Consider the following 27,533-nt stretch of genomic DNA (forward strand, 5'->3'; position numbering starts at 1 on the left):
TGATTTGAGGAGAAGCGCACTTCGCTCCCATGTATTATGAGAGTCTGTTATGAAAGCGACATTAAATTAAAACTTGGATCTTGAAAACCAAAGTGCCCGATAGTGTTGAAGCCTTTTTATTCTGAACAGCTCTGAACAACCGGCACGCTTGTGGTCACACAGTGTTTCCCCCCGGAAGGATTATTTCGTGGTACCGCAGCTAGCAAAAGATAAACAAAGTTCAACATGGCAGAGGTAAGCAAAAATATGCCCTTAAACCTCGTTTTTACAGACTTGTGTGAACAATAGACTCATATTTTCACACCTCGCATGTGTGAAATGTTTGAATAGGAAACCGGAAGGAGTTTCCGTAGATCTGTGTAACGCTAAATATCTTTATATTTATTAAATGTCACAAGGCGGATGGCAGCGTCACATAGTTTATTTATTTCACTGAGGAGCTTACGTTGTAATGCAGTGTTGTTGTATTTGTTTTATATATTTATAATTCACACACGGTTAGTCACAAGAAAGGGAAGAAAGAGGCTGAGACACATCACAATAACCAAACATGCTGACAACATGAACATGGTTTCTTTAGTCACGGTTTCATTTAACCAGGAAAGTAAAACATACAGATTTTCAAGAGAGTCCTGGCCAAGAGATGCAGCAGCACAATGTATAGAGTATTACACAAACAAGGAGCAGCCAAACATACAAATACACCCCCCCCCTTATAATTACACATTAAAAGACACATTACTAATTGAAACTAAGATCGCCCACTAAACACATCATGGAGTCATTTCACATCCTCTTAACATCGTCCAATGAGAGCAGCTCGCTCAGTTTCAGCTCTTTTTGTGACTTTTTCAAAGTAAAGGCAGCTGCAAACTTAAACACCTTTTCCCCCAGTTCAGTTCAGGCCTTTGGACCAGACAGCAAGACAAGGTCCTGAGATCATAGATTACAAGTCCCTGTACTCTTCTGACTGATGGAGGTCAGAAGGTGTCAAGGTACTAGACCTAAGATGGACTCGTAGATACGCCAGTGTTTCAAGTTTCAAGAAAAAAACGTATTGTTAATCACATAGTGACAGGAAATGACCTTTGTTGAGGCTCAATAACATAAAAACATACAAACATTCACTGTAAGACTCACAGCAAGTCATAAAATAGCCAAAAGTTCCATAAATGGGTAAAAACAAATTTGCACAGCATGTAAATGTTTGGGTCTACATACGGTCGAAGGAGTCTATCTGACACATGCAAACAACTGATGAGTAAGGATTTAAACAGTGATGAACCTCAGAGCGCCATGATACACTGTGTGTGTGTGTGTGTGTGTGTGTGTGTGTGTGTGTGTGTGTGTGTGTGTGTGTGTGTGTGTGTGTGTGTGTGTGTGTGTGTGTGTGTGTGTGTGTGTGTGTGTGTGTGTGTGTGTGTGTGTGTGTGTGTGTGTGTGTGTGTGTGTGTGTGTGTGTGTGTCATGTTTCTTCACAGACTCACAGCTTGCAGGACTTGAGGCAACAGCCGGCAGTAGCTGCTAAAGTTTTCCTTCAGAGAGATTATACCCACGGCACCATGTGCCAATTCCAAACCAAGTTCCCCTCAGAGCTGGAGACCCGGGTGAGAGACACCTTTACCTTTTTGTGACTTCAATCACATTTAGACAACGGTCTTTACCCACTTGTACCCAGCGATGGTTCAGTCTATTGGGTCTCATTCACCAATTTTAGTACAAATTTTCTTCAGTTGTTCTTAAGAAGATTTCTAAGAAGTCTCTCCGTCAGATTCATCAACGCTTTCTTAAATGACTGAATTGTTCTCAGCTGTGTTCTTATTTTGTTGTGTTCGTAAGTTGAAAGCGTGTGCCTGTTGTTCCCAATTATTATAGGTTACCGCCCACTAATGCCCATAAAAGGGCATGAGTGCAGGCCCCTGGAGTCACACAGAAACACATACTGGTGGCAAAAAACGTAAGTTTGTGGAGATGCAGTCCACTTTCTCACTGATGGAGCGCTTTAATGAATGAAGCTGCAGACCGTGTTTTTACTGCTGCTGTGTAGTCCACTCAGAGTTCTCATTGGGAAGATGCCCACATCACTGACTCTCCGTATCAGGTTGTCACTCCTGCCATGCCGATTCCAAGCCCTCTGATGTAAATTCACCTGTAGGCTTTGTGTCATGATGGAGAGACAGAGCACTGGTGGGTCTCATACTGTCTCATGACATTTATCTAAATGTTGCTAAATGGTTCATTTCATCTGTAGCTTATGGCTTCACTTTGGTTCACTAACAAAGTCTCTGACTGGAAGCAACCTCACTGTTTAGTTAGCACATCGTTAATTAACGCGAGGTGACATCAGCACAACAGTGGAAAGATGAAGAGGGAGGCTCCAAATGTCTCATTGGACTCCTTAACTCAAATGATGAATCACACTGCAGATCACAGGTACAAAACTTATTCAGACTGAGTGATCTAAACAATCTAATCCTGAACGCCTCCAAAACCAAGGAGTTAGTCTTTGATTTCAGACGGGAAAGGGTATCCCATCCTCCCATCATCATAAATGGAGAGGCAGTTTAGATGGTGATGAGTTTTACATTTCTTGGTGTCACTATTTCAGATGACCTCAGCTGGCACCTAAACACCAGTAATATCGTCAAAAAGTCCAAACAGCGTTGCTTCTTCTTCAGGAAATTAAAATAATTTAGGTTAAACGGACACATCCTCCATACCTTTTACAGGAGTGTTATTGAAAGTATCCTCAGCAGCTCGCTGACAGTCTGGTTTGGTAACCTCACTGCAGGAGAAAAAGTCCTGAAATAAAGTAGTTCGCTGTGCAGGTCGGATGATGGTCTGAGGTCTCAGCCTGCCATCTCTAGAAGAGATTTATAGTGCTAGGCTCCTGTCACATGCCCTCAGCATTACCAGGGATCATCCTGCTGCGAGTCTTTTTGTTCCTCTGCACTCAGGCAGACAGTATCGCTCTGTTAAATGCACTTCGTCTCATCATGCAAATCGTTTCTTGTATGTTTCTCATGTGGCCTTACTGTCTCTGTTTTTCTTCTTCCTTTTTATTTATATTGCCTTTTTTTAAACTTACTGTCCTGTGTCTTTGTCCAAATTGTACTGTCTACCTCCTGCACATGTTTTCCAATGTGGTTTTTATGCTGCAAGTGGCAAAAAACTGCACTGAACTGAGTCTGACATGTTTGATCAACAGAAACATCAACATGAGGTCATTTTTAAATTAAGTTAGAATCCCTGAGATTCAGTTCATCTAAACTTCAAAATCTGCACTGCATTTCGTCGGGTCCACAGCTGTACACCCGCCAAGTCTGAAGTCCTTCAGACGAATGGTTGAGTAGAAACTTGACTAACACACACACACACACACACAGACACACACAGAGATTCCTGGATTTATAGATAGATGTGTGTTATGCTACCAGATTTCAAATCTCTGAGCCAGGCTTAACTTTCATAGGACTAAGGTGGACCGGACTGTTTAAAAAAGACAAACAAAAAAAAAACGGAAATCGTGATATTATTGAAGTATTCTTAATTAATTCTCTCATTATATAAAAAAACTAAATGATGGAATCTATTCTCTTTGTCGATTAATATTCACATCGTCTTCATCTTCAAAATCCTGACGTGTTGGTCTCGGCACATAAAGGACAACAGCACTCTTCCTCAGGTTCTTGATCTTGGTCCACCTCATCTGGGTCTTCACCTCTTCTCCTCTGGGTCTCTTTTTCTAGACTCTCATCTTGACGTCCGGACGTCCAATTAAAGATTGTGTGCTTTTCTTGTTAAAATAAATAATCTCTGCTCTGAAAACTCACTCAAATGTTCCTAAGATGCTCGAAAAAAAAATCAAAATTATACATTCAAAAAGATTTTCATTAAAAAAACCATGCTTACCTTTCTTTCCATAAAATGTGCTAGCTGGAATGGTAGCCATTTTAAAAGATCTTTGAAAGCCGTCACACCTCCACATGTGATGTCATTTTAAAGCCACAGTTACCCTCTTTAAAGATCAACAGTACTTAAAGTCAGGGTTGGTCTTGGAACTGACTTAGACATTCAAAGATGCAGCAGTGTCTTTCTTTTCCATCACCGTGACTACAGGGAGACACTGAGGAGGCTCCCAGATAAGAAAAAACAAAGGTGAACGAATATTCTTTAAAGCTTCATTAAAAAAATGTCTTCCTGAGAACAGTTAATGAATCAGGCCAATAGCTTCTAACTAACTACAGTTCTACAATTCATTTAGCAGACGCTTTTATCCAAAGTGACGTACATCAGAGAGTAAGTACAAGACAAGCAAGGATCTAGAGAGGAGGAGACGACGCCAGGAAGTGCAAACAAACATCTTTTAATCTGATCAGACACACAGGTGCTGACAGGAAGTGACCAGAGGCAGAACACAACATCGACAGCTGTTCTTGAGAGTTCTAATCAGCATCAAAACCATCCTAAATATCATCATTATCAAACAAGACCATCATCATCAATAACATCATTTAGTGTGTAGGTTGTTCATAAAGAGCTGGGTCTTTAGCTTTTTCTTAAAGGTGCAAAGTCACTCTGCAGATCAAATGGAGGTTGGTAGTTGATTTCACCACCGGGGGAAGATTGATCACGAGACGTTGTGGTAACGTTGGATAAAAACGTGCCTTTAACAGTCAGTGCATTGAACTTTTTATATCCAGTACGCTTAATCCTGAGCTTACATAACCATGGACAACAAGCACCGCGTTGGGATGCATCCTTTAAGCCCTCTGTAACTCACTGATTTATCAGTGATATTTATGGTCTTGTCTTGGTCTTGGTCTTGACTTTGTCTCTGTCCCTAAAGCCCTGAAGATAGATAGATTGATTGATTACTAAATGTCTCGGTCTCGGAGCACTCTGGTCTCAGGTATGTCTTGGTCTCGGTTGGTGTGGTCTTGACTGTAACACTAGATAAAAGTGAAGGGCAGTCCTACTTCCCAGAGAGAGAAGACTCATATTGATGAAGAACAAACCATTTGCTTTCTTGTCTCTGTAGCTTATGAATGCTTATAAAAATGTATTCTGTTGAGCTACTTTGTGGCTTTCATTCCCATTTATTCATTTCTCTTTGTGAGCAGGCTTTCAGAACGTCTTATAAAATAATTCAAGTTCTCTGAGCCAACACGATCTTTATCCAAGCATTTGATTTTGCCAGACTGCCAAGATTGAGTTTTGCAGGAGTTCCAACGCTGTATACTCACATTCTTGCAGGTAATTATTGAGTGGGAGGTATGATTTTCTGTGGCTCACTCCCATTTAAATGCTTTTGGAGGATAACTGCCAAGGAACTGGGGAAGTAGTCAGTGCAATAAATGTATCTGGCAGAGAGCTTGTCAAATGAATCAAGGTGTTGTTAACATTGTACCAAGTGAAAGAGAATACTCCCTTCACCACTTGGATTTGTAAACCCAGTTCAGCCCTGAGCTCTTTATCTTTTCAATGCTTATATCGCTGCTTTAGATGTCATACAAAGACGCTCAGGTGAAGCGATGTAGATGAAATCACAGCCTATAAATGAAGTCTCAAAGCGCTGCTTCACCACTGATGTGTTGGAGCGTTTTGGTTGCATTCCTTGTGCGCAAAGGAGCAGAACATTGCGGGTTGAGAGAGGCGGAGGAGGCCTTGGATGTTTCCTTGTCTGGTCTAGAGAATCTTTCTTTTCCCCTCGCTAACAAAGAGGATCATTTAAAACAGGCTGAGAGTCCTTCAGTTTTCCTCGCTCCTGTCTTCTCTGCAGCAATCCTTTGTTGGAAAAATTCTTTGTCTTCAGAATCAGTTTTTGCTGTTTTCGCACATACAAGGAGCTTGACTTGATGTTTTAGCAAACATTTAAAAATAGTAAGAAGCTATAAAACAACAGTGCTGCTGCTGACAGGGAACTTCAATACAATACGATAAAAATATCTAATAAAAAAAAATGTAAAGGAAACCATACAAAAGATGCAATGGAGGATTTGGACAGTTGTGCACGATGAACAGTGCAAATATCTTCCAGTATAAATCTCCTCACAGTGTGCGTTAATGTTATGCATAAAATCAGATTCAGCCGTCACATTACAGGACTGTTCTGGCCTCATTTTCTAGCTAAAATAACCATATAATTTATGTTCTAAAGTGCCCCTGTGTGTGACCTGTTTACAGCACTGTTGTGCTGTAAAAAAAATCACATCACAGAGGATATGGACATGACATCTGATCATTAAAGGAGACGTTTTATATGTGGAAAATAAGCCTATGATACTCTTGATGTTTCATCAAACTCCCCATTTATGAAGACGCAATAATGGTTTAAGACAAGATGAGAAACCCTTCATATAAGCGATTAGAGGTAGAGATCACTCAGATAGTTGTAATAAAGGTGTGGTTCTGTGTCCCTCTGAGGAGGCTTACCTTTTGAAATGTCTTTATGTTTCTGTGTATTTCTCAGATTGACAAGCAGCAGTTTGAGGAGACCGTGCGGACCCTGAACAACCTGTACACTGAAGCAGAGAAGCTGGGGAGCCAATCATTAATCGAAGGCTGTCTGGCGTGCCTTACAGCATACACAGTCTTCCTGTGTATGGAGACCCACTATGAGAAGGTGAGACACATTTCACCTGCTCGCATGTAGAAACTACGAAGTAATGCTACTGCATGTGGGACGTCAGTGAAGTTGTTTTTTAACATACTCAATCAGATCATATCCCAAAGCTTGAACGTGGTCATGTGACTTTACAGAATCAAAAATACTTCATTAATCCCAGAGGGAAAATTAGCTCTTTACAGTTTCTGTAAAGAGCTAATTTGAATGAATGTGCAACATGTTAAACATAAATACAGCAGAAATCCAGTCTGTCCTGTGTAAATGTGTCTCTGAGTCATGACTGTCTACAATGAGTGAGAAGCTCGAGTCCCGCTGGCTGTGTTGTTGTCAGAGCCGTGTTTACATGGACGGGACGGCCGGCTCCTCCCCTTGTGTATAAAAGCTGTTTTAGTCAAGAACCTAGAGAAAAGAATAATAATTATGTTGACTTGTTTGAATACACAGATTTCAGCTGATTGTGATCTTGTGGATTCCCTGGACCATGAAAACAAGTTAATCGAGATTAAACGATTACTGTGCCGCATGAGCACATGGCAAGCCAAGTCGTGCTCTTTTTGTCAATAGGTTTTTTTTCATGTAGTAAATGTTTCAGAGTTCTTGTTGTCATATTTTGGTACACGCTACTACCTCAAAAACATAATCAAGTTATGATTCAGTCTGCACGTGTTCCGCGGATCAATCGGCTAAACAGAGTTTTACCCGACTTTGTCACAGAAATGTGTCGTAAAGTTTTGATATTTCATTTTCTATGTACGATGTAGACTTGTTTTCCAATGCTGTCACACCATCAGATATTTTGCTAGGTCTGAGGTGTTTACTGGGGAGGTACACCCACAGGTGAGGGTGTTAATTGAGCTGGAGATAGTAGACCATTCTTGACTGACTCTTCTCAATGGGGCCCGCAGAACTTAACCGATTTATGTGCAGTGGTGGGATCAATCCTGCCTTGTATGTTTGCCCAGGAGAAAGACTTTGCAAAGGTTTAAATTCCTGCCTGCTGTGCTCACTTTACTGGAACCCATTCAGTTCCTTGTAGCCTGTTGCTGCTTCCTTGGTGTCGATGACTGGCTCAGGTTCCAGAGAAGATATAGGCTGAGAAGGATTTAGTTTTGGATCTTAAATTCAGAGTTCAACTGAGCTTGTTGCTGCACATACTCCTGTGTTTGTTGATTTGGGTTAACATGTTGCATGTTGTCCAGTCGGGTCTGTTATGTGTTTCCACATTCTTGCACGCTGACACCTCGAGCTTGAGCCTCAGCTGGTGCTCCTGCAGCGTCTCAGTGAAGCTCCCAGTATGTCTTCCATTGTTGGCTCAACAGGAACTGCAATGTCTGATGAGCTTTCTGATTCTCATCACACGTTGAATTAAAGTGCAGTCCGTCTCACCTCTTCAGAGCGCGATGGGATCGATTTACAATCCTGCCCCTCGCTGAACGTTGGAGTTTGGTTTGGCAGATAGACAAACAACTCCTTGTAAAATGAGTGACATTCTCTTTCACATTTTTAGTGCAATACAGGCCTTAACAACATCCTGTATAGCTACCTTACCGATGTACACAAACTTTACAGTAAGTCCTTTAGCTTGATGCTAACACATAATGAAGATTCCAATTTGGGGGCTAACAGAGCAGCATTGCAAAACTTTTACTGATAAAAGTCGTTGATTTTAAATACAATAACTGACAACATCATTTACATGATGTCGTTGGATTTAGGAAAGGAAACTTTTTATTGATTGACCCACAGAAAGTTAGTGTTTGTGATCTTGTCTAAAAACACATGGAAAAGGTTCTGATTCCAGTGTTTTGTTTTCTATGATAATTGTAATTTTTATTCTGTGTACCTTTTTTTTTTTTTAGGTTTTGAAGAAGATCGCAAAGTTCATTCAGGAGCAGAATGACAAGATCTACGCACCCAGAGGCCTCCTGCTCACAGATCCCATCGAGAGAGGCCTGCGAGTTGTATCCTTCCCTCCACACTCTCTTTGTGGCTGAATCATTTTGGTTTGGTTCTCCATGTTTCCGCTGAGCCTGTTAAAAGCAATAGTGGAGTAGGTATACATTCAGATTGCCAGCCTTACAAACAAATCAAAGTCACAGACGAGGATCAAAGCAACATTGGTTTTTATAGTTTTATAAAATGGTTATTGGTATGCAGAGTGAAGATGTAAAGGAGTGATGTCATCCCGGAGATCTGAAAACGTCAAAGTGCATTAATCACAGCTAGTAAAAGGAGTTTTGCTATGACCTACTAGATGCAACAATTTACAGGCCATCTGCCCCCACATTATAATTCCCTTTCACCGCTGGGCGAAAATAAAAAGCAGCAGTCCAGGCAGCTTCCAGGAAATCCAGCGGCATGTCGGGATATCCGGTAAAGAAAAAGAAAAAAGGCAGTTAAAAGTATGTAATCAAAAGCATCTGCATAAAATCGTCTGGTACACACACAGCTTGGCTTTACCGTGTGTGTGTGTGTGTGTGTGTGTGAGTGTGTGTGTGTGTGTGTGTGTGTGTGTGTGTGTGTGTGTGTGTATGTATGTGTGTATAATTGGCTTGAAATGCTGAATGAGGGAGAGCAGAGTCTGATCGAGATCGTCCTCAACAGAAAGATGGAAACTTGTATTAGTTACAGTTTCATGATGTGATCCGAGTAGTTACCTGAACACATCCCTCCTAGTATGAGGCGGGTTCCCAAACTTTTCAGCTGGTGACCACCAAATCAAGGGTGCCAGAGACACTTTACCTTGACTGACTTCTTCAAAGATTGAGGTCACCATTTTTGAAGACAGGAGTCTGACTAGATAAGAGCATCCACGGTGAGTTTCATGGTTAAATTCTTTGTCTTCAGTTTTTAAATGAAAGCAAAGAATGTGTTTTACTTTAGACAGTTCTTACAGCATAAACATCAGGACTATATGTCAAATAAGACTTTCTGCTTCTGATAAACATTTGTGTCAGGGTTAGAGTTTGGGGCGGCAGTAGCTCAGTCTGTAGGGACTGGGGGGGTAGCTGGTTCAAGTCCCGGTGTGGACCAAATCTGGAAATTAGTCAGGTAGCTGGAGAGGTGCCAGTTCACAGTCCGAGCACTGCAGAGGTTCAAGGCACTGAACCCCCAACAGCTCAGGCTCTCTTTCATGTGCACTCTGACATCTTAAATCTCTTATTCTCCCTCACGTGTACGTCATAGCACAGGGAAGAGTTTTTTCATGTTGGAGACATCACAGTGGTAGACCACGATCATACTGAAAAGTATTTTTTATGGAGGCTGATCAGGGTCCACATAGCTCTGTAAAGAAGACAGCAGTCTCAGGAAGAGGAAGACATAACTCATAAAACATGTCCTATATAGAATATTTTGTTTGGCAGCTGTTTTGAGCTCGTACATTTTTGTGGATGGATAAAGCATTAGCGTGCTGACGAGATGCAAACAGGGATTCAACCTTTAATTTCAGAATTCTGCTGAGCACAGCAGAACACACACACACGTCCAACTGATGAATGACAAGCAAGGACGTTTTATTAGGAGTCGTTGAGAGAAGAGCACATTGGAGGCAGGAAAGCAGAGCCAGGGAGCAGACGGAGCACTGATCCATCCTGCAGGAGAGTTTTTATATTCCTGTTTTAAATGTAAATCTCCTCCAGTCGTAAACAACAGAAACAACCTGTCCTCATGCTGCATCCTTTTCTACCCATTAATCTCTTCTGTGAGCCCTAACTGTGACCAGGTTAGCAAAGCCCCTTTTTTTACTTCTGCACACGAGCAGAACTGTGTCTGTATCTCTACAGTATAATGACGTCATGTTGGATTTCATTTTTTTTATTTTAAACACTTTAATCATCCCGAGAGAAATCAGACGTTTCTGTTGTCATGAGCCACGCTACACACACACACACACACACACACACACACACACACACACACACACACACACACACACACACACACACACACACACACACACACACACACACACACACACACACACACACACACAGGACCTTTAGACATGGATTAGGAGAGAGATGTCAGAGTGATGGAGCAGCTCAGGGACTGACCCCCCCCAGCAGTTTGGAGTTCAGCGCCCTTTGGGGGGTAAACTGGTACCTCTCCAGCAACCAGTCCCAGGCTGTTTTCAAAAACCACCGACTGCATACAACCGTCGAACACAATGAGTGCGCAGCATGTAGTGCATACTGTGATCAACAGTAGTACATAGTCTGACTGCCAGTCGGTGGTTATTTTGCAGGATTTCAGATGTCTGGATTCTGGTCTTGGAATGAGGATTTAAAAAACAGCCCACAGTGTGTGCAATGTGGCGTCCCCTTACAGTCTGAAAAAAGCTGACAAGTGATCCATTCTCATGGTTTTTAGAATCCAAAACAGATAATGTGTGTTTGTGGGATTATACCCTGTTCCGGTGGACGTTGCTGTCTGTCATTTAGATCTCTGACCTGGTGCTTTGCATTGTGGGAAACATGACACGAGGGAGGCTTGTCTGATGCATACTCTTCATTTTTTTCCAAACCAGTACACATCCGGGTATTTTTATCATACTGCAGATCTCGCATTTACCCGCAGACTGCATTTGGCCAAATCAGTACGTAACATCAGCATAGTAGGCGGTTTCAAAAACACACTCCATTTCCATACTTGATTTATACCAACTCCTGAGACTTGAACCCAGGACACAACAGTTACTCAGGTGTGCTGAACACGTGTACAGGACAGAGTCAGTGTTAATGTGATAACCCAAACTCTCTGTTGTGAAAAAGGTCACTAACTTGTCTCCACATCTTTACAGCAGCTGTTTGTCTGAGTGAAGCTGCAGGGCCGTCACCAGACAGCAACCCCCCCCCCCCCGCTGAGGACCACCCTGCACCCTTAATACTGCGTCTGTACAATCTGTCCCTGACCCCACTTTCTATCAAATGAATGACGAGCTTGATATTTAAGTATTATTCCATCATTCTTACTGAAATCCCTTTACCCATTAATAGTCTGTTATATTCTGAAATGTTATCGGAGAAGACTTATTGACGTCCTTAAAGCAATTACACTTTTTTAGTTTTTGACGACAGTTAACCATGAACATAATAATGTACACTCCTCTTGGAATAATGTAGCCGACACACAGGGTATCTTTTTTATTTATTTTTCACGAGCGATAATGAAGCTCATCCACGACCTTTAATGCTTTAAGTGACCGTCTCTGGTTATCATGTGATTCGCTGCATGTATCGAACTTCACAGGTTATTTGCTTCTTTTTTTTTTTTTTTTTTCAGTCATGTATTCTTGCAGCAGTGCTTTGTTTATTTTCACGTCTTCTTGCACGCTTCCTTTGTAGCTTTTATGCCTTACTGCCAATTTCCACATAGTCTGTGTGCGCGGCGTTCCGATAGCGCCACGCTTTTGCTCCGTGGGACTGAGCGCCCCACTGTCTTATTTTGAAATTGACCGGATGCTCTGTGCGTTTCCTTGCCTGACTTCCTGTCCGGCTCGATCTGTTCTGTCTAGCTTGACGCGTGATTGCAGCATACTCTGTCAAAAATGGACTCTCAGTATATTTGAAACGGAGCAGAGCGTAATGGCGCTGCTGGCACGCCTCCTGTGGAAACAGGAGGATCGATTAGAGCGACAGTGAAGAGCGCCGTAGTGCGTGTGATTATGTGGAAATCGGCAGTTTAAGTGAACTAAACTGAACTCTGTCAGGATCGTTACATTCCAGTGAAGATGTCAGATTGTAACAGAAATGTAAAATCAGGAGATTATTTATGAATACTGAAACTTGTGTTTGAGCACGTGATGTTGTTCATGCTCACTTTTATGTTCTTTCTTTGGATTTTTATTTTTCTGTTCTGTGCACAATTCAGTGACTACTTTAGGTTGTTTAGTCTCATAAACTGTTGTGCTGCCTTTGACCTGAGCATTAGAAGGACCCGTGTTGGTCGATGGTGCCTGTAACTGCGTTGAATGTTTCCAGTGTTAGTCTAAAGATCTTATCAAGTCATCATGATTTTTTTAGTGATATCCTGAAGAAAGTGATTGTGACAGTTCTGCCTTTGGAGGGGGTGGAGAGAGTCTCTTGTATCTTATTGTATCGTTCACTTTTTTTTTCTCCTCTGCTTTAGCAGTATATGAGGAATGCTTTGTAGACTACAAAGGAGTCTTAGGGCCACATTAAGGGGGAACAAATCCGAGATTTAGAGAATACATAGAATAAAGTTGTTTTAGTCTATAGTTCCGTGAGAAGAGGAGCAGCCGCCTGTATGTAAATGAGGAACGTGGAGCATCTTGTGAAGTTATACTTTAGTAGATGTTTGACTAATGAGGAAATACTTATGCCCATCAGCATCGTCATGAGTATCAGGAACCTGAAAAGATACTGAAAGAAACTGGGGTTTGTCTGAAAAGAGAACCACATGGACTTGGAGGACATTGTTTCTTTTGTGGCTTTGAGGGTTCTACTTTCATCATTTTCACGCAGGAGGATGGCTGCTCTTCTGATACAACCTTTCAGAATAATAACTTTATTTGTGGGCTAATTTAAATTGATGAATTTAATGTCCTAAATGTACGACTTGAATCTTGAAATGTTAGAAAACAAAATCTTTAACGTGGCCCTAATACTCCGTCGTAGTATAGTTTGAATAGGAGGATGAAAACAAAGTACCAATGCCTATTTGAGATTTTCCCTTCACGACATCACAAAGGGCAGTAGCCCCTCCCCCAGGTGGGTGACACTCCCACAGCTAGGTGTTTGTTCTGCCCTCTGAGTCTGCCTTCTCACAGTAAACAATAGGACATGGAGCGAGAAAGCACAGAGCCACACAAGCCCTACCAGAGAGGGGGCGTGGTCAGGCACAGCTCATTTACATATTTAAAGGTACAGACACAGAAACAGCCTGTTCTGAGCAGGGCTGAAATAGGGGGGGGGGTTTATAGACATGATCAAATACAGAACAAGAAACTTCACACACATGTTTTGAGGAGCTCTGAGACTTATTTAAACTGGTTGAAAAGGAGGAGAATATGTGACCTTTAAATCATGTCGATGACATCTTGAATGAATGAATGTTCTGAGGTATTTAAAGCTTATTATATTTGACTTTGAAGTAACTTCATGTGTAAGTAAAGATATTTGAGGGCTTTCGCTAATGATTCAACAGTGATGTTAATTTCTTGATTTTTTGTTTTTGACTGATGTTTTGTAACAACTCTGATTTACTCTGCACTTTATGTATCCTGATTTCTTTTATATGTTCCTCTCTCAGTTCAAATCCAGTGTTTGTTTAAGCTAAATCTTGCATGCCAATAAAAAAATTGTTTACATATTTTACACCCTGCTGAGTTCTGCTGTTTAGTTTGTCTTCAACAGTGAACACATTTCAATAACGTCACTGACGACCTGAGAAAATAGATCCCACACTTATGTTGCTGCTGCTCATCGTCTCTAAAGCTTAAGATGTATCTGCAGAAAGAGAGCATGAAAAAGATGTGATTCTTTCAACCACTTCTCCTGGCTGAAAGGCAAGTTTTTAAAAACTCCTTCAAAGAATCACACGTTTCCTTAGATAACATCTACCACAGTCTTTGTTTTGGTTTTTTAGACAAAGATGTTAAAGAAAGTTAGAGTTGGTCATTTTTCAAAAACTAGCATGATGTTGAAAGTAGCACCCCCTCCCCTCTGTGCTCTCTCTAAAGCCTTGCCCCTCACTAACATGCACAAGTGCCGTTCCTCAAGAAGTGGACCTCAACTCATCTCTTACATTGTGTAGAAACTACGTCGTCTCATGTCTCATTCAGCAGTAAGTAAACTCACAGTATAAACTCCTAAAGTCATCAGTGACGCTCTTTGAGTGTGAGCTAGAGCACACAAGAGGTAGAGAACGAGCAGGGAGACAGGGAGGCGTCTGATTGGTTCATCAGATTGGTACCTCGTGGCAGACATTGGTCAAAGTTTTTACAGACTTACAACTGCTACAGATGATGGATTTTCTTTGTTCTTTTTTTCAGAGCACATGAGTTATTAATTTCTGTCAGGACCTGAAGACAATTTACACCAAAATCTTAAAAAGTGGATCTGGAGAAAATTAAGAACCCTGCCTTTAAAGAACAAAAGTTACACAGCTAAAATAACAACAAAATGACAAATAAAAAGGCTCTGGGTGCTTCTGTTATAGATTTTGGCCATGATTTTTGGTCTGTTGGTAATAAAATTAAAATACTTACAGCATAGACTACGGTTTGATTTAGTGCAGCGGTGCTGTTTTCTTTTCAAATTGAGAACACACTTGACAAATGTTCAGAGGGACTGAAACGGATGAGCCGGGGATCCGGCCGAAGATTTCTGCCTTTTAACAAGGCAGTTTTTTCTTACCACTGTAACTTTTGCTGCTTTGCTAAAGTGCTCATGATAGATAGGTTGGATCTTTGTAATATAGCAATAAGTAAGGTCTTTTACCTGCTTTTTGTTAAGTCTCTCGAGATAACACTTGTTATGAGTTGATGCTATACAAATAAATATTGATTGATTGATTGAAAAGTATTTTTTTCTAATTACCTGGTGATACTTACCAAGAGTAATGTGTGGGATTTTAGTTTGTCGTCCTATGAACTTATTTCGTTATGAGATAGTTGGACGTGTGAACAACTTAAAATATAAAAATTGCTATTTGAATTCAACCCTGCTTTTATTTTGAAATAAAGTGAGGACCTTCTGGTAGGTGGAAGGTTTTAGAGGACACAGGTTAGGACTTTAACTTAAGCACAGAAACAGGAAGTGGTTAGGGATCACAGACTAAAGTTTGAAGAAACTTTAGAAAGAAGAAACTAAATCAATTCCATTTCCTATTCAAAGCAATAAAATTAATTCATTAAAATGCATAAAACTATTTAAACTATTTTAAAGAAATGTCTCAGAACTTTTGCTGGCGTCACATCAAAACAGGAAGAAGTAACACCTGTCAGGTTTTCAAATTAAATGTTTTAAACTGAAGTGTATAAGGGTCATTCTTTTGATCACATAGAAGGAGCTGTTCCATCTTGTCTGAACGTCGGCATGGAGACGAGTTGTGGGCACTTCTTGCAGATCTGTCTGAATGTCGTCAAAGTGAGACTGTTCGAGATGAGAATGTTTAAAGTGTCTAAACATATGTCGTGATCAGTGACATGTATTGGTGCTGTAATTCTGATATCAGATCTGTAAATTAAGTCAATATCAGACCTGATGCTGATATAAGATCAGATCTGTCCCATCTCTAGTCATAAGGTGGATGTTACTTTGGACTCGTCAGCTGAGCTGTCTGAGAGTTTGTTAAAGTGAAATGAGACATTCAAAGATGCAGCAGTGACCTTCTTTTACATCACTGAGACTACAGAGAGACACTGAGGGCGACTATCTACGGGGAGCCTGAAGGGACAAAATAGCACAATGAATGCATTCATTTCAGACCTTAATTAATTGCAATCAACTAGCTAATGCTGACAGTCCAAGAAAAAAAACAAGCTTTTCTTGGTTATACAGGGATTTGTGTGAAGTCTGATAAATAGCCTGCAGAGAGGTATTGGCACGGCATCTCTGAAGAATTCTCGTTTGAAAAGTCTGTGGAGGAGACTGACCGAAGCTTTCCAGACAGACTTTTTTTCTTCCCTCTTCAACTCGCTTCAGGACAGAGGCTTGAAACATTATGGCTAGATAAGAGGTAAAGTGGTTAATGTAGACACATTATGCTCCCCCTTTTTTAAACCTGACATCAGGGGCTCAATGCATTGACTGTTTGAGGAAGAAGGGCGGAGCCATCATGCAGTCACCCATCAATTGGAACCAGATGTGACCCAATTTGTTTAAGAGGGAGGATGCACATTGCTTTGACTCCATCCTGATTAACAGGCTGCTGTGCCATTGATTTTACTCTGATTTGCACATCATGGTTCATTGATGAAGATTTGAAAGCTGTTGAGCCAATAAATCAACTGACATCATTTACCAATCTGGTTTCTTTGATTTAGACTTTTTTGCAACACATTTACTCTCCCCCCTGCTGGCCACTGGAAATGGTAAATGGACTTGAGCTCACGCCAAGTTGCTCCCACTGCCTTGTCTAGAATGTATATGAATGAATGAGTTATTACTGATGGACACTTTACCTCTGCCATCAGTGTGTGAGTGGGTAGGAGTGACCCGCTGTGTTAAGTACTTTGAGTAGCAGTAGTAGTAATTTATTGAGTAGGAGCAGTAGTCAGAAGACTAGAAAAGAACTATACAGGCTGAAGTCCATTTATCCATTTACCATTTACTACCTGAGTGATTGATTTAATTACAGAAAAAGAGAACTAAGGCGCTTATAAACACAACAGTTACAGCTTAAACGCTACTGTTGATGCACGTATAGCAGCCATGTTGGACTGTAACTCGGACTACTGAAGGTTCTCCGAGTTTCCAAGTCAGAATTCAGACTTCAGGGGGGCGTTCCTGTTGATGTATTGGACCAGCAACTATGTATTTCTGACTTCTGAGATCACCCTGTTCTCTGATTGGTGTGTGTGTGGACTCTGATTGGCCAGACTTGGCATGACATTTTTATCCTGCGATCGCCGCACACCATGGACAGTTTGGCTCGTCGAGATCTCTGTGCATGTCATCAAACTGCTTCATTGTGCATCCTGTTCACAAGCATTATGAATGTGTTGAACTACTTAGCATTGTTGTAAAGGCATAAACGGCATCATAGCGTCTAACTCTGTTGCTTTGTCTGCCACTTCTCTGTCGTTCCTTTAACATTATGTCTTGCCTCCTGAGGCCACCCTCCCGTCAGACGGGGATAGTCTGCAAGAGAAGTGTGGGAGCGACCAACTCGGGAAGATTTCAGGGGCGGGCAGACAGTCTGAAACGTGGGTGCACGTGTGAAAACGGCTTATGTACTTTCTGTGTGAAAGCAGAAATTACAAGAGGTAAATTGTCCTGTAAATCAACTGGGCGGGGTCCCCTCACTGAAGACCTTGTGTGATTAAGCTCAGTGTTTGCTGTATCAAACAGATTCCCCAAACTGAGATGTCTCCGGCATCATTCCAACACCCACAGCTAGTGTACTCCTACAGACAAACAAGCACTAGTTTAAAGACCACAGAAAGATTTGAGGAATTTTATTGCTTTAGCTTTAAATTACTGCACTTATGACAATTGCAATTCATCATCTTTATAGAGAGGTCGTAAATCACCTTTATTGTAAACATCTATCTTCTTCCAGTGGGCTTTGAAATGCGATACGTCTGTGGCTCGGATGGATGGGGAAACATTGAATGGCTTGGTATGTAGATGCACCACTCCTATTGTTTTTAATGTGGCAGATTGGTCTCACAGCTGTGGTTACTTTTCACGCCCACGTGTTGGTCTCTTCTCACAGTGAAGGCACATGAAGAATAGGTGGATAAGAAACTCTGTATACTACCTGTAAGTGTGAAAGCAAATATCTGCTGATGCCTTCTGTGGCTCAAGCAGGGTAGTTGGTATAGTATTGATGCTAGTATGGACGTCAGTACCCTGTGATGGTGAACGATCCTTTTGAGAATGAATTCAGAGGTTGTAATCAGCTGTAAACGGTGAACTGTTTCCGGTTTCCGCTCAATGCACACACCTAGCAAAAATGACCCTGAGTAAAATTTCATGAATATGCATCCATGAGCAGTGTTTCCAAATCTTAGTCTGATTTTGTTTTACTTAACAAAAGCCACAAAAGATCTGTGATGCAACATTTCACAGCCCTTTTGAAGGGGATAAAAATCATTGCTGTCTTTGGTGGTAAGACATTTCAAATGTTTTAGGTTTTAGAATGAGAATTTCTTTGGCAATTTTCTGGCCTATGTTTCCTCTAAACCAGGTGTTCCCAATCTTTTCAACTGGTGACCCCCAAAACAAGGTCAGAGACTGGGGAGACTGGGACCCCCCAACTGTCCCTGAAGATGGTTATATGTAAAATGCTTTAACCATCTCCAGGGACAGCCACGCTCTAATAGGCCTATCCAAAGACTGGCAACACAAAATAATACAATAGCCTAAAAGCAGAATACAAGTGATATCTATGTATAGACTTTAGCCCTGACTCAAGTCCCTGTGTGTACCAGATCTGGAAATTGGTCTGGTAGCTGGAGAGGTTCCAGTTCACTTCCTAAGCCTCCCCCCAGCTCAGGAGCGCTCGCTGTGGGCTGCCCACTCACCCTGACATCTCTCCATTAGAGGTCCACTCTCCTTTAGCAGCAGAAGTCAAACTCTCGAGTAGACGGAGCTCCCCCAGGTGATCTGGCACTACTACCACACGACGATTATTTCTTCCATAAGTAGTGAAGCTCAGTCTGACTAGTGCACATAGTCACAAGTTTAAAAGCAGTGTTAGAGCCTTTCACACTTTTACCTGGAAAGTATGTCAAAGATATTTGATGCATTTTGATGTATCAACAACTATTATTTATAGTTTAGGTCAAATCACAACAAAAGGAAACATTTGACAGGAAGACGTGGCTGCTCCATAACTCAGATCTTTATTATGGCTCAACACGTAAAGCACACAGTTTATTACACTTAGTTCAAGTATACAGTTAGTATACATAATGTCCAACATGTACTACACCCTCAGAAAACAGAGGACCAGTTTGATAGCACCATTATACACAGTAGAACAAACACATTATTGAGCAGATTTGCTTTCATTTCCACTGAAAAAAGCTGTAAAAAAAAAAAAAAACAATGACAGGAAGTGTTTCATGAGTTATCTTTTTAAAACTATGACAGAAGAAGAGATAGCCTAAGACTTTGGTTCAGTAACACATAAAACCAGTACTGCTTATCCTATAAGAGTCACTGTTTAGACGTTTCCTTTGGGCTGCATTATTCAGAGTGAGACATCAGAGTGAGACATCAGAGCTGACACCTCAAGCTTTGGTAACTTTATTTGACATGCAGAGGTCAGACAGCACTAATTTAATAACAGCTGTGTTTATGAGCTTTGAACTGTGCTAAATCTGATCAACCATTTCGCCTTTTCCCCTGGAAATCCCTCTCTTGGTTCTCTGTAAATACTATGGATTAGAATCTAAAATTCTTAGTCTCATTAACAAAATCTGAATTTTACTCTAAACTCAGTCAGGCAACATAATATCTTGCAGAACTCGAAGTTCCTTCATCCAAACTAGAAAAATGCACTTACAGGATGCAGATTTATGTGAGGTATGGAAACTAATACGGGAGGAAGAACTTTTTCATTATTCAATTATCATGTGGGACTATTTTCCAGTTTGGTCCTGGGAGGCAGAGGCCCACTCTACTTTTAAGATTTAGCTTAAAACCTTGCTTTTTAATGTAGCTTATAGTTAGGGCTAGCTCAGGCTTACCTTGGATCAGCTCCTGCTTATGCTGCTATAGGCTCGGACTGTTGGAGGACTTGATGCTATAAACTTCACTTTCCCACCCTTCCCTCTTGGTCTATTCACACCCATTTGTTCATGTCAATGCATTATTCTAACTTTGTGTTTTCCCAAGAGTTTGAGCTTTCTCATCTTGCAGCTTACCTTGGATGTTATATGTGTGCTGTGTTTCTTCTTCTATGATTAACTCTCAGTCTCTCTCTATCCTCAGTAGGCTCATGGCCAATACATGAATTCCTGTTCTGCTCAGGGTTTCAGCTAGTTCCAACAGATCTTTCCATGGTTAAGTTGTTGGGTCTGTGTCAATTTAATTATGACGACAGTAAAACCTTCCCTTCATGGAAAGTGTCATGGGAGCTGGGAATTTGGCTCTATATGAAAAGATGATACTTGGCCAGCAGCCAAGCCTGAGTAACAGGTTAAGGATGGCATACCCACAAACAAATTCCAGTTGACTATACTCTTAGTCATTGGTTCCCAACCTGGGGTCTGGGCCTCCCTAGGGGGGATGCCTGAGAACTCAGGGGGTCGCGAGGCTCTGTCTGCTCTGAGCATGTCAAAATTAATTTTGATCATAATAAATAAAATCATGTAAAAACATTACTAATTTTTTATTAGGGGGCTCAAATGGAAATAAAGGTGGGAACCACTGCTCTAAGGGATAGTGTGTGGACTATCGTAGCTGCCTGGTGAGCCAACGACAAACATGCTAGTCACCCAAGCTGCTGTCAGTCACAGCTCCAGGAAATCTTTTTTTTTCTCCACTATCGGTCTGATTACTTCCCTTCTGGCATTTTGTTCACAATTTAACACAGATTCCTTCAGTGAAAAAGTATTATGAAAGAGGAGAAAACTGGAGAAAAGAGCAAAAGAGTATTGTCAGTCATACAGCGGCCGTTTTGATGGTTGTCATAGAGACAACACGCACGTGCAGCGCTTATATTCTGGAGCACTTCGTCCAAGCACTACTGAGTGCACCGCCAGTGCTTCTCTGCCCAGATAAAAACGCCAGGTGGACACGTGGCCTTATTTGTCAGTAAGCTAACTCAGTAACTCATTAGCCTAGCTAGCTAGGTTCCTTGCTGGAAAATCCAATGACATCTTTACACAAGACATTTATGTATGTAACAAACCCCTGTCACATTACTGTTTACTACTGTTCATACAGTTAATACTCCAACATAGGTCATTGGTGAATTGGTGAATCACAACAAATAAGTTATGGTAACTTTCCTTTGGCCTCTCCAGGTCTCCGTCCCCTCAGTGGTCAGCACAGTCACAACAGAAAGTCATTAGTGAATCCACAAATCAACCAAACGTTTCGCTTTGGAAATATTTAACGAAGGCATTTGAGGCTGCATCAAGGTTGTCCATGTTGGTAGACATTGGCCAAGGTAGAATTAGTGTTACACAAACAAAAAATATGTTAACATATAAAGTCTAGAAGCTGAAAATGATTTCAAACAATAAAAATAAAAAAAGCTCTCCATCATCACTGTAGGTAAAAATGTTGCAAGTTTACGTCAAAGGGATGTACCAATCTCAACTCATTGTGCAAAAAAAAAAAAACATTCCACTTTTCAACAGATTAATGTCACGGTCATTCAGAGACAAGTAACAGAGTACAAGGGAGAACATCGCGGCCCTTTTGGCCTCAGAGAGGGAGCTGTGAAGGTTTTTTTTATGGCTGTAGCTGCCTCTGTTTGGAAAGAAAAGTGCAGTACAAATATTCTCTCTCCTGTTGGGAAAAGTGGGTGACGGGTCAAAGAAAGCTGCTGGATGGATGAAGAAGAAGAAGAAGAAGAAGAAAATGAAACTTTGGTTTGATCAGGGCAGGGATGAGACGTTGGTGGGCTTCAGATGGCGCCCCCGCTTGGAGAAGTGATGGTTGGGTAATGGTCACCCGATGCCTCTACAGTTGCCTCGCTCTTACCTGTGAGCCACCTGGTTGTTGAGGAGGCCGGGGAATGTCTGTTCACTTTCAGTGCTTAATGAACCACCTAGCAGAGACAGACAAAGTGACCATGATCAGCCATTATTGTTTGACATATGACACCAACAGTTTCAAACCACTGATGCAAGATTTCTGCCCAGCAAAGGTATCAGACCAGTTATCAGTGTTAGTATAAGAGAGTAGTGCCAGACTGATATGGAATTTTTTGGGGCCGATACCGATATAGATATTGGGGAGAGAAAAAAAATCTGATACCGATATATCGGCCGATATCTTTCTCAGATCTGTAGAGATAGATAAAGACAAACACAATTATTGTGTTCATCCCTCAAATGCAGTTATCACACGTTTGTGGCAAAGATAAATAATGAAGACAAGATGGTCACTCATCTGGAAAGTAACTGTGCATTTACATGCATCCCCACTCAACACTCTGGAGAGTTATGATGCGTTTTATAATCCATATAGCGCCCTCTGCTGGTGAAAGAGAACTGCTAGTGTAATACAATGATACTCTAATGAAATGCTTTTTGACTGGTTAATAAATCTAATGATATCGGAACATATCTGAAATAAATGATCCGATACCGATAGTTTTTGGATACACTAATATCAGCCGATATTATTGGCTGGCTCAATAAATCGGTCGGGCTCTAATAGAGAGATAACAATTCAGAAGTTTATTCTATTAAGAGCCTCATTGATCTTACCTTCAGTACTGAAAAATATTAAAAACTCAAGGAAAGAAGGTCTATACTTTTTTACACTATGTCCTTTACTGCAATACTACACTATTTTTGGACTGGAGCCCCCTCAGATTTTTTATAATCTGAATCTTTTATTGGTGTTAGAAAACCATGTTACCACAATGTATGCGAATGTCTTCTGTAAAATATCTTGAGATAACATCTGTTATGAATTAGAGCTTAATAAATATTGATTGATTGATTGATAATACAGTAATTGATTTCCACATCCTTCCCCATTTGATGCCCTATAAAGTATAACGTTTAAAAAAAAAAAAAAAAAAGCAGGTGATCGAATTCAACTCAACATTAACGAACATTAACACAGTGGTTCCCAAGGTAGGGGCGGGACCCCCTGGGGGGGGGTCGCAAGACACTGTTAGGGGGGTCATGAGATTCCTGCCAAAAACATACAAAAATGGAAGATGGTTTAAAATTGTATATTTAAAAAAAAAGGAAGAAGGAAGTTTCTTACAATAAAAACAAAAATAATATGATGTTGTTTGGGCTATTATTCGGTGTTCTAATGCCAGTTGTTGGATAACCCTTATAGTGTGCTTGGCTTTGTGCAACGTTAAATGTTTTAACCATCTCCAGGGACAATGGGAGTCCCAAGTCTCCAGCACTGTTATATCACTGTCAGATCTAGTTCTTACCATTGTGGCAGCTGTACATCCATACACGATGGCCATCATATCGACATCTGCATTTCAGGATGTTGTTGGTGTAGTCTGACTCGGGTACGTCGTAGTTTGGGTTAATTATTATCTGTGAGAGGGGTTAAAGGAAATATTCAGGAGCATAAAAAGCCATTACTGACGGCTACTTTCTGTTTTAATAGGAAACTCAAAGACTCATGAGGGGACACGATACCTGAAAAATGTAATCTCCAGGTTTGATATCCGTTATGTCGATCCACTGGCAGTCGATGTCATGCCTGTAGGTATCCCAGCAGCCCACAGTGATACCCTGGTCTCCAAAGTTAGCGCATTCATACCGCTTTTCAATACCTGCAATTAAGAATGACAAGATGGGAAATCATAAAACACTAAACCACTGGACCATTATCAAATGTTAACTGATTTTTAAAACGTGGGAGGAGAGAGGAGACGTGAGGAGAGTTTCAGCCAATTTTAAATTCTATAATCCTCTGAACGCACACACTAGAGGACAGACCAAGAGACCACACACCAGCAGCTTGTAGCAACGATTTCAGAGACACGAGATCTCACAGAAACTCGCGTGATCAAACGTGAATTCGGCTTTATGCAGTTTGGTGACGCTTCCATGTCTGCTCACTCTCATTGGCTGCTTCGGAGGCAGTCCAACTAGTAATAGTGATATTTAAGATTCCAGCTCGATGGTGAGCAGCAAAATAATCCTATTGACACCACAAACTTGTGGATTCATTGGTCAAAAAAATCTAATACGACAAGCCTCGAATCAGGCTCACACACGATCGTTACAGGGGGCAAACGTGACCCAAAATCAGGCATTAAATCGTCTCTGTGTGGCCAACTTTAAGCTGCATGAATTTACAATTTCCCCTAATTGGGGGAAGCTGTACAAACTGGAAACACAACATTCAAACTTGAAAGTTGTCATGGTGGCTTTTTTACACTCTCTGAAGACACAAAACAACAACTTTTGAGTTTTTGTCTATGATTAAATGTACCGCAACGATCACACATTCATTGAAACAATTTTATCTGTATTTTGAATTGCTTGATGAGTTCATTGAACACTTTGAAATGACGTTATGTGAATGGGAATGTCGAAACCATCGGCTGAATAATGTCCGAATTGGTCAGATCTGAAGCTAACTGCATTGTCAGATGATACTCCTCTGTGGGTTTATCGGCTTTAGAGTCTCGTTGTTGTCTGACTGACATCTTCCACAAACACAGAGGTTGAAGAAAGAATCCTGTTGTAGTCCTCCTCACCTTCATCACACTCAGAGTCCTCCAAGCAAAAGCTGGCTTTGTGTCCTTCTGCCACTTTGGTTCCATTCAGGCTGAACAGGTCGTAGATAGTGAACACCTCCATGCTGTGGTAATGCCTGTACACACAAACACACAGTTGTGGTTTTAAAGCCAAAGCCGGGCTACAAATTAAACACAAAAGTTTAAGAAAGTCATTATTGCTGTCTCTGCCGAACAGAGCGTCAGGAAAAGATAATCACACATTGGCCCCTGTGATCCACAACATTACTTTTAAACAGCTTTAAACTTTCCTGTGTGAAGTCGTTCATATCCGAGATGACAAAGGGTTTGACTTGTTGAAAGCCGGTAGCTGTCTGAAGCCGCAGAAAGTGTTCCACCATGAAACCACAAAAATGTGGGACTTTCTCAGCACTTTGACTGTGATCTGAAAGCTTACACTAACAAAGTCAATTACAGGGCGGCAGGGCTCGTTGAAAGAGAAACTGTTTGAGAAAGAAGACACGCTGTAGTCTGAGTCATCTCTCTTTCCTTAAATTAAGTCTAATTTAAAATATAAACTCTTACTAATAATGTATCCTCATATAACGTGTCCAACTGATTGAAACACAACGTGCTGCACTCAACAGTTCACACTCAGTCATTGAAAGAGTTCTCCACTAAATGTTTACAAAAGACTTTTGTCATACTGAGTCATACTTCTGGAACAGGCTGCACGGTGATGCAGTAGTTAGCGCTGTTGCCTCACAGCGACAAGATCCTGGGTTTGAGTCCCCGTCTGACAGGAGCCTTTATGTGTGCATGCATGGGTTCACTCCGGCTGCCTCCCACAGTCCAACAACAACATGCTCGTTTGGTTAACTGGTGACTCTAAATGTTCCGTAGGTGTGAATGTGAGTGTGGCTGGTCGTCTGTCTCTCTCTCCAGATAGAAGTGATTGTACCCGACCTAAAAAGCCTCTGCATGTTTCTAATAAGCTCCACGAGCAGAAACGTGCTCAAACTAGGATCAATATTGGAGATGCTTTTGAAAAATGGAGAGAGGTTAGAACACAAAGTTTACAGACCCATGCAGAGCTGGATAAACACTGAAGCTTCAGTGTCCACCACATGGTGACCTGTGTGAGCATTGACTCTAGAGAGGAGGGGGAGACAGCTCTCTACAATGTTTTAAATTTGGACTGCAGTACCCATTTTAAACACCAGGTGTCAGAGTTACTTATTGCTCCTTTAAACATGATTTTCTGCCTCGTCACTGTCAGAGTCTGTCGACTAATTTATTTTCTATTCATCATTCTTAACAAAACACTACAGATTATTTACTTCATGTGCCATCTTTAGTTTTGGCTCTGTCATAGCAAACCCTTTTTAGATCTCTTCACCGCTTTCACCACCATTTAAGTCACTTTTGCTTTTTTTCCCACACAGTAAACAGACCGCCGTGAAGGCTCCAGGACTTCTCTCTTTTTGAAGTCCAATTAGTCATCCAGAGTGGTTAGAGGGGCATCCCCAACAGGCTGCTCATCCTAACAATAGTTGAGTAAGAGCTCTGCATAATTGGCCAGTTAGAATGAATTCCTTTACATACCTGTGAATTAAATAGTTACATTGAGGTATCCAATCCAGAACCCTGGAACCCCCTGTAACACTTACCTGTGACAGTCGTGCCACACCCAGTCATGTCTGCCGGCTTTGGGCCTGAAATCAGACTGCCCATTGTTGTGGATCTGAGAGGAGAAGCGCAGCAGGCGCCGGTAGGTGTTGGCCGGCACCTCGCTGGAGGTCGACGACAGACAGTTCTCCTCGTACGCACACTGCAGCATGAACATGGGCCTGTCCTCCATGTAGGTGGTCTGCTCCACCACCTGTGGGTTCAGCACCAGGTCAGGAGCCGCTGTGGACGAGGCCGATCAGAGACGAGCACAGGGAAAGCAGACAAGAGATAAAAACATATTTAGATACGTGGAAAAAAATGGCTCCCTCTCATTTTCCAAACATACCTAAAAACACGCGTCACATTAATGAGGGGTTTCTGCTCTGAGCGCTCCTATGATTCAAGAGTGATGTTAGAGCTTTAGAAAACTTTCCACCAACGCAGCGCTTTTCAAGATGTTGGAAAACACTGAGATTTGTTGGAATAAAACTCAATGGGAAGCAAAAACATTAAAGACTCTTTAATACTTAAAGTGCAAATATCAGTTTATCATGGATGACAATGCCATGAATCTTTAAGGGTCTAGAGAGGCTCATGTTAGTGGGGTACCATTATCTTGTCAGTAATGAACATGTGTGTCTTACTCTCAGAGCAGGAGACGCCAGCAGCGTTGCGTCCACCTCCTTTTGGGCAGTTGAGGTGGACTCCGTGGTGCAGACAATGAGACAGAGACATCTCGGTGCCAGAGCAACGGACTCCACTCATCGCCACAGCATCTGCACTCACCTCTCCTGGCCAGTACCAAGTCTCCTGTTTCAAAGATATGAGCACCATTCACAGTCCATACGCCATCAACCTCTGCTCTGAATCCAGTCGATTCCACATGAATAATAAACTGAAGAGCCTTTCCATGCTTGAATATGATGCAGCTTTAAATATCTCACACATGCAGATGTATGTTTGCAGACCTGAGGAGGATTTTACTCTACAGTTTGGAAATGACTTCATGTTATGTATGTGTGTACATCTGTGAGCAATGGAGGCAGATTTAAAATAACCAATTGCATAAAGTCCTAAATACTATAAATCACGTCTGAGTGACACTGAGGGCCTGATCCACAAAAGAAGAGCCGGCTCTCTCGACCTCTGCAAGTCTTTAAAAGGCCTAGACCAGTGGTTCTCAAACTATGGTACG

General features: G+C 41.4%; 2 protein-coding genes across 6 annotated transcripts in view; one reads left to right on the forward strand and one right to left on the reverse strand.

The window, feature by feature from the left end:
* On the forward strand, nucleotides 1-27,127 carry LOC109993942 (golgin subfamily A member 7). 5 transcript variants are annotated; one of them, XM_065962916.1, is made up of 6 exons: nucleotides 1-234; nucleotides 1,482-1,607; nucleotides 6,473-6,625; nucleotides 8,488-8,589; nucleotides 9,305-9,443; nucleotides 11,430-13,965. In XM_065962916.1, exons 1-5 carry the CDS (start codon nucleotides 226-228, stop codon nucleotides 9,377-9,379), a joined length of 465 nt encoding a protein of 154 aa, XP_065818988.1. In that variant the 5' UTR covers nucleotides 1-225; the 3' UTR covers nucleotides 9,380-9,443; nucleotides 11,430-13,965. The 5 variants fall into 5 exon arrangements, with proteins under 5 accessions (XP_065818988.1, XP_065818998.1, XP_065819006.1 ...); XM_065962926.1 differs by having other exon boundaries at nucleotides 11,433-13,965; XM_065962934.1 differs by lacking the exon at nucleotides 11,430-13,965 and adding an exon at nucleotides 26,989-27,127 and having other exon boundaries at nucleotides 6-234; nucleotides 9,391-9,443.
* Nucleotides 19,145-27,533, reverse strand: part of loxl2b (lysyl oxidase-like 2b) — a 41,606-nt gene continuing 33,217 nt past the window's right edge. Inside the window, exons 9-14 of the mRNA XM_020647105.3 lie at nucleotides 26,983-27,148; nucleotides 26,338-26,578; nucleotides 24,689-24,804; nucleotides 23,619-23,755; nucleotides 23,402-23,513; nucleotides 19,145-22,045 (exon numbers count right to left, since the gene is read on the reverse strand). Coding sequence (XP_020502761.2) covers nucleotides 21,975-22,045; nucleotides 23,402-23,513; nucleotides 23,619-23,755; nucleotides 24,689-24,804; nucleotides 26,338-26,578; nucleotides 26,983-27,148 — 843 coding nt within the window. The 3' untranslated portion in view covers nucleotides 19,145-21,974. The remainder of the gene's footprint in view (nucleotides 22,046-23,401; nucleotides 23,514-23,618; nucleotides 23,756-24,688; nucleotides 24,805-26,337; nucleotides 26,579-26,982; nucleotides 27,149-27,533) is intronic.

This window comes from Labrus bergylta, chromosome 2, assembly GCF_963930695.1.
Source record: "Labrus bergylta chromosome 2, fLabBer1.1, whole genome shotgun sequence".
Taxonomy (NCBI): domain Eukaryota; kingdom Metazoa; phylum Chordata; class Actinopteri; order Labriformes; family Labridae; genus Labrus; species Labrus bergylta.

Bases quoted from the DNA above. Each gene is read 5' to 3' on its own strand.
- LOC109993942 (XM_065962916.1), top strand. The intron at 1,608-6,472 runs GTGAGAGACACC...TGTATTTCTCAG, and splicing joins CCTCAGAGCTGGAGACCCGG to ATTGACAAGCAGCAGTTTGA. The intron at 6,626-8,487 runs GTGAGACACATT...TTTTTTTTTTAG, and splicing joins TGGAGACCCACTATGAGAAG to GTTTTGAAGAAGATCGCAAA.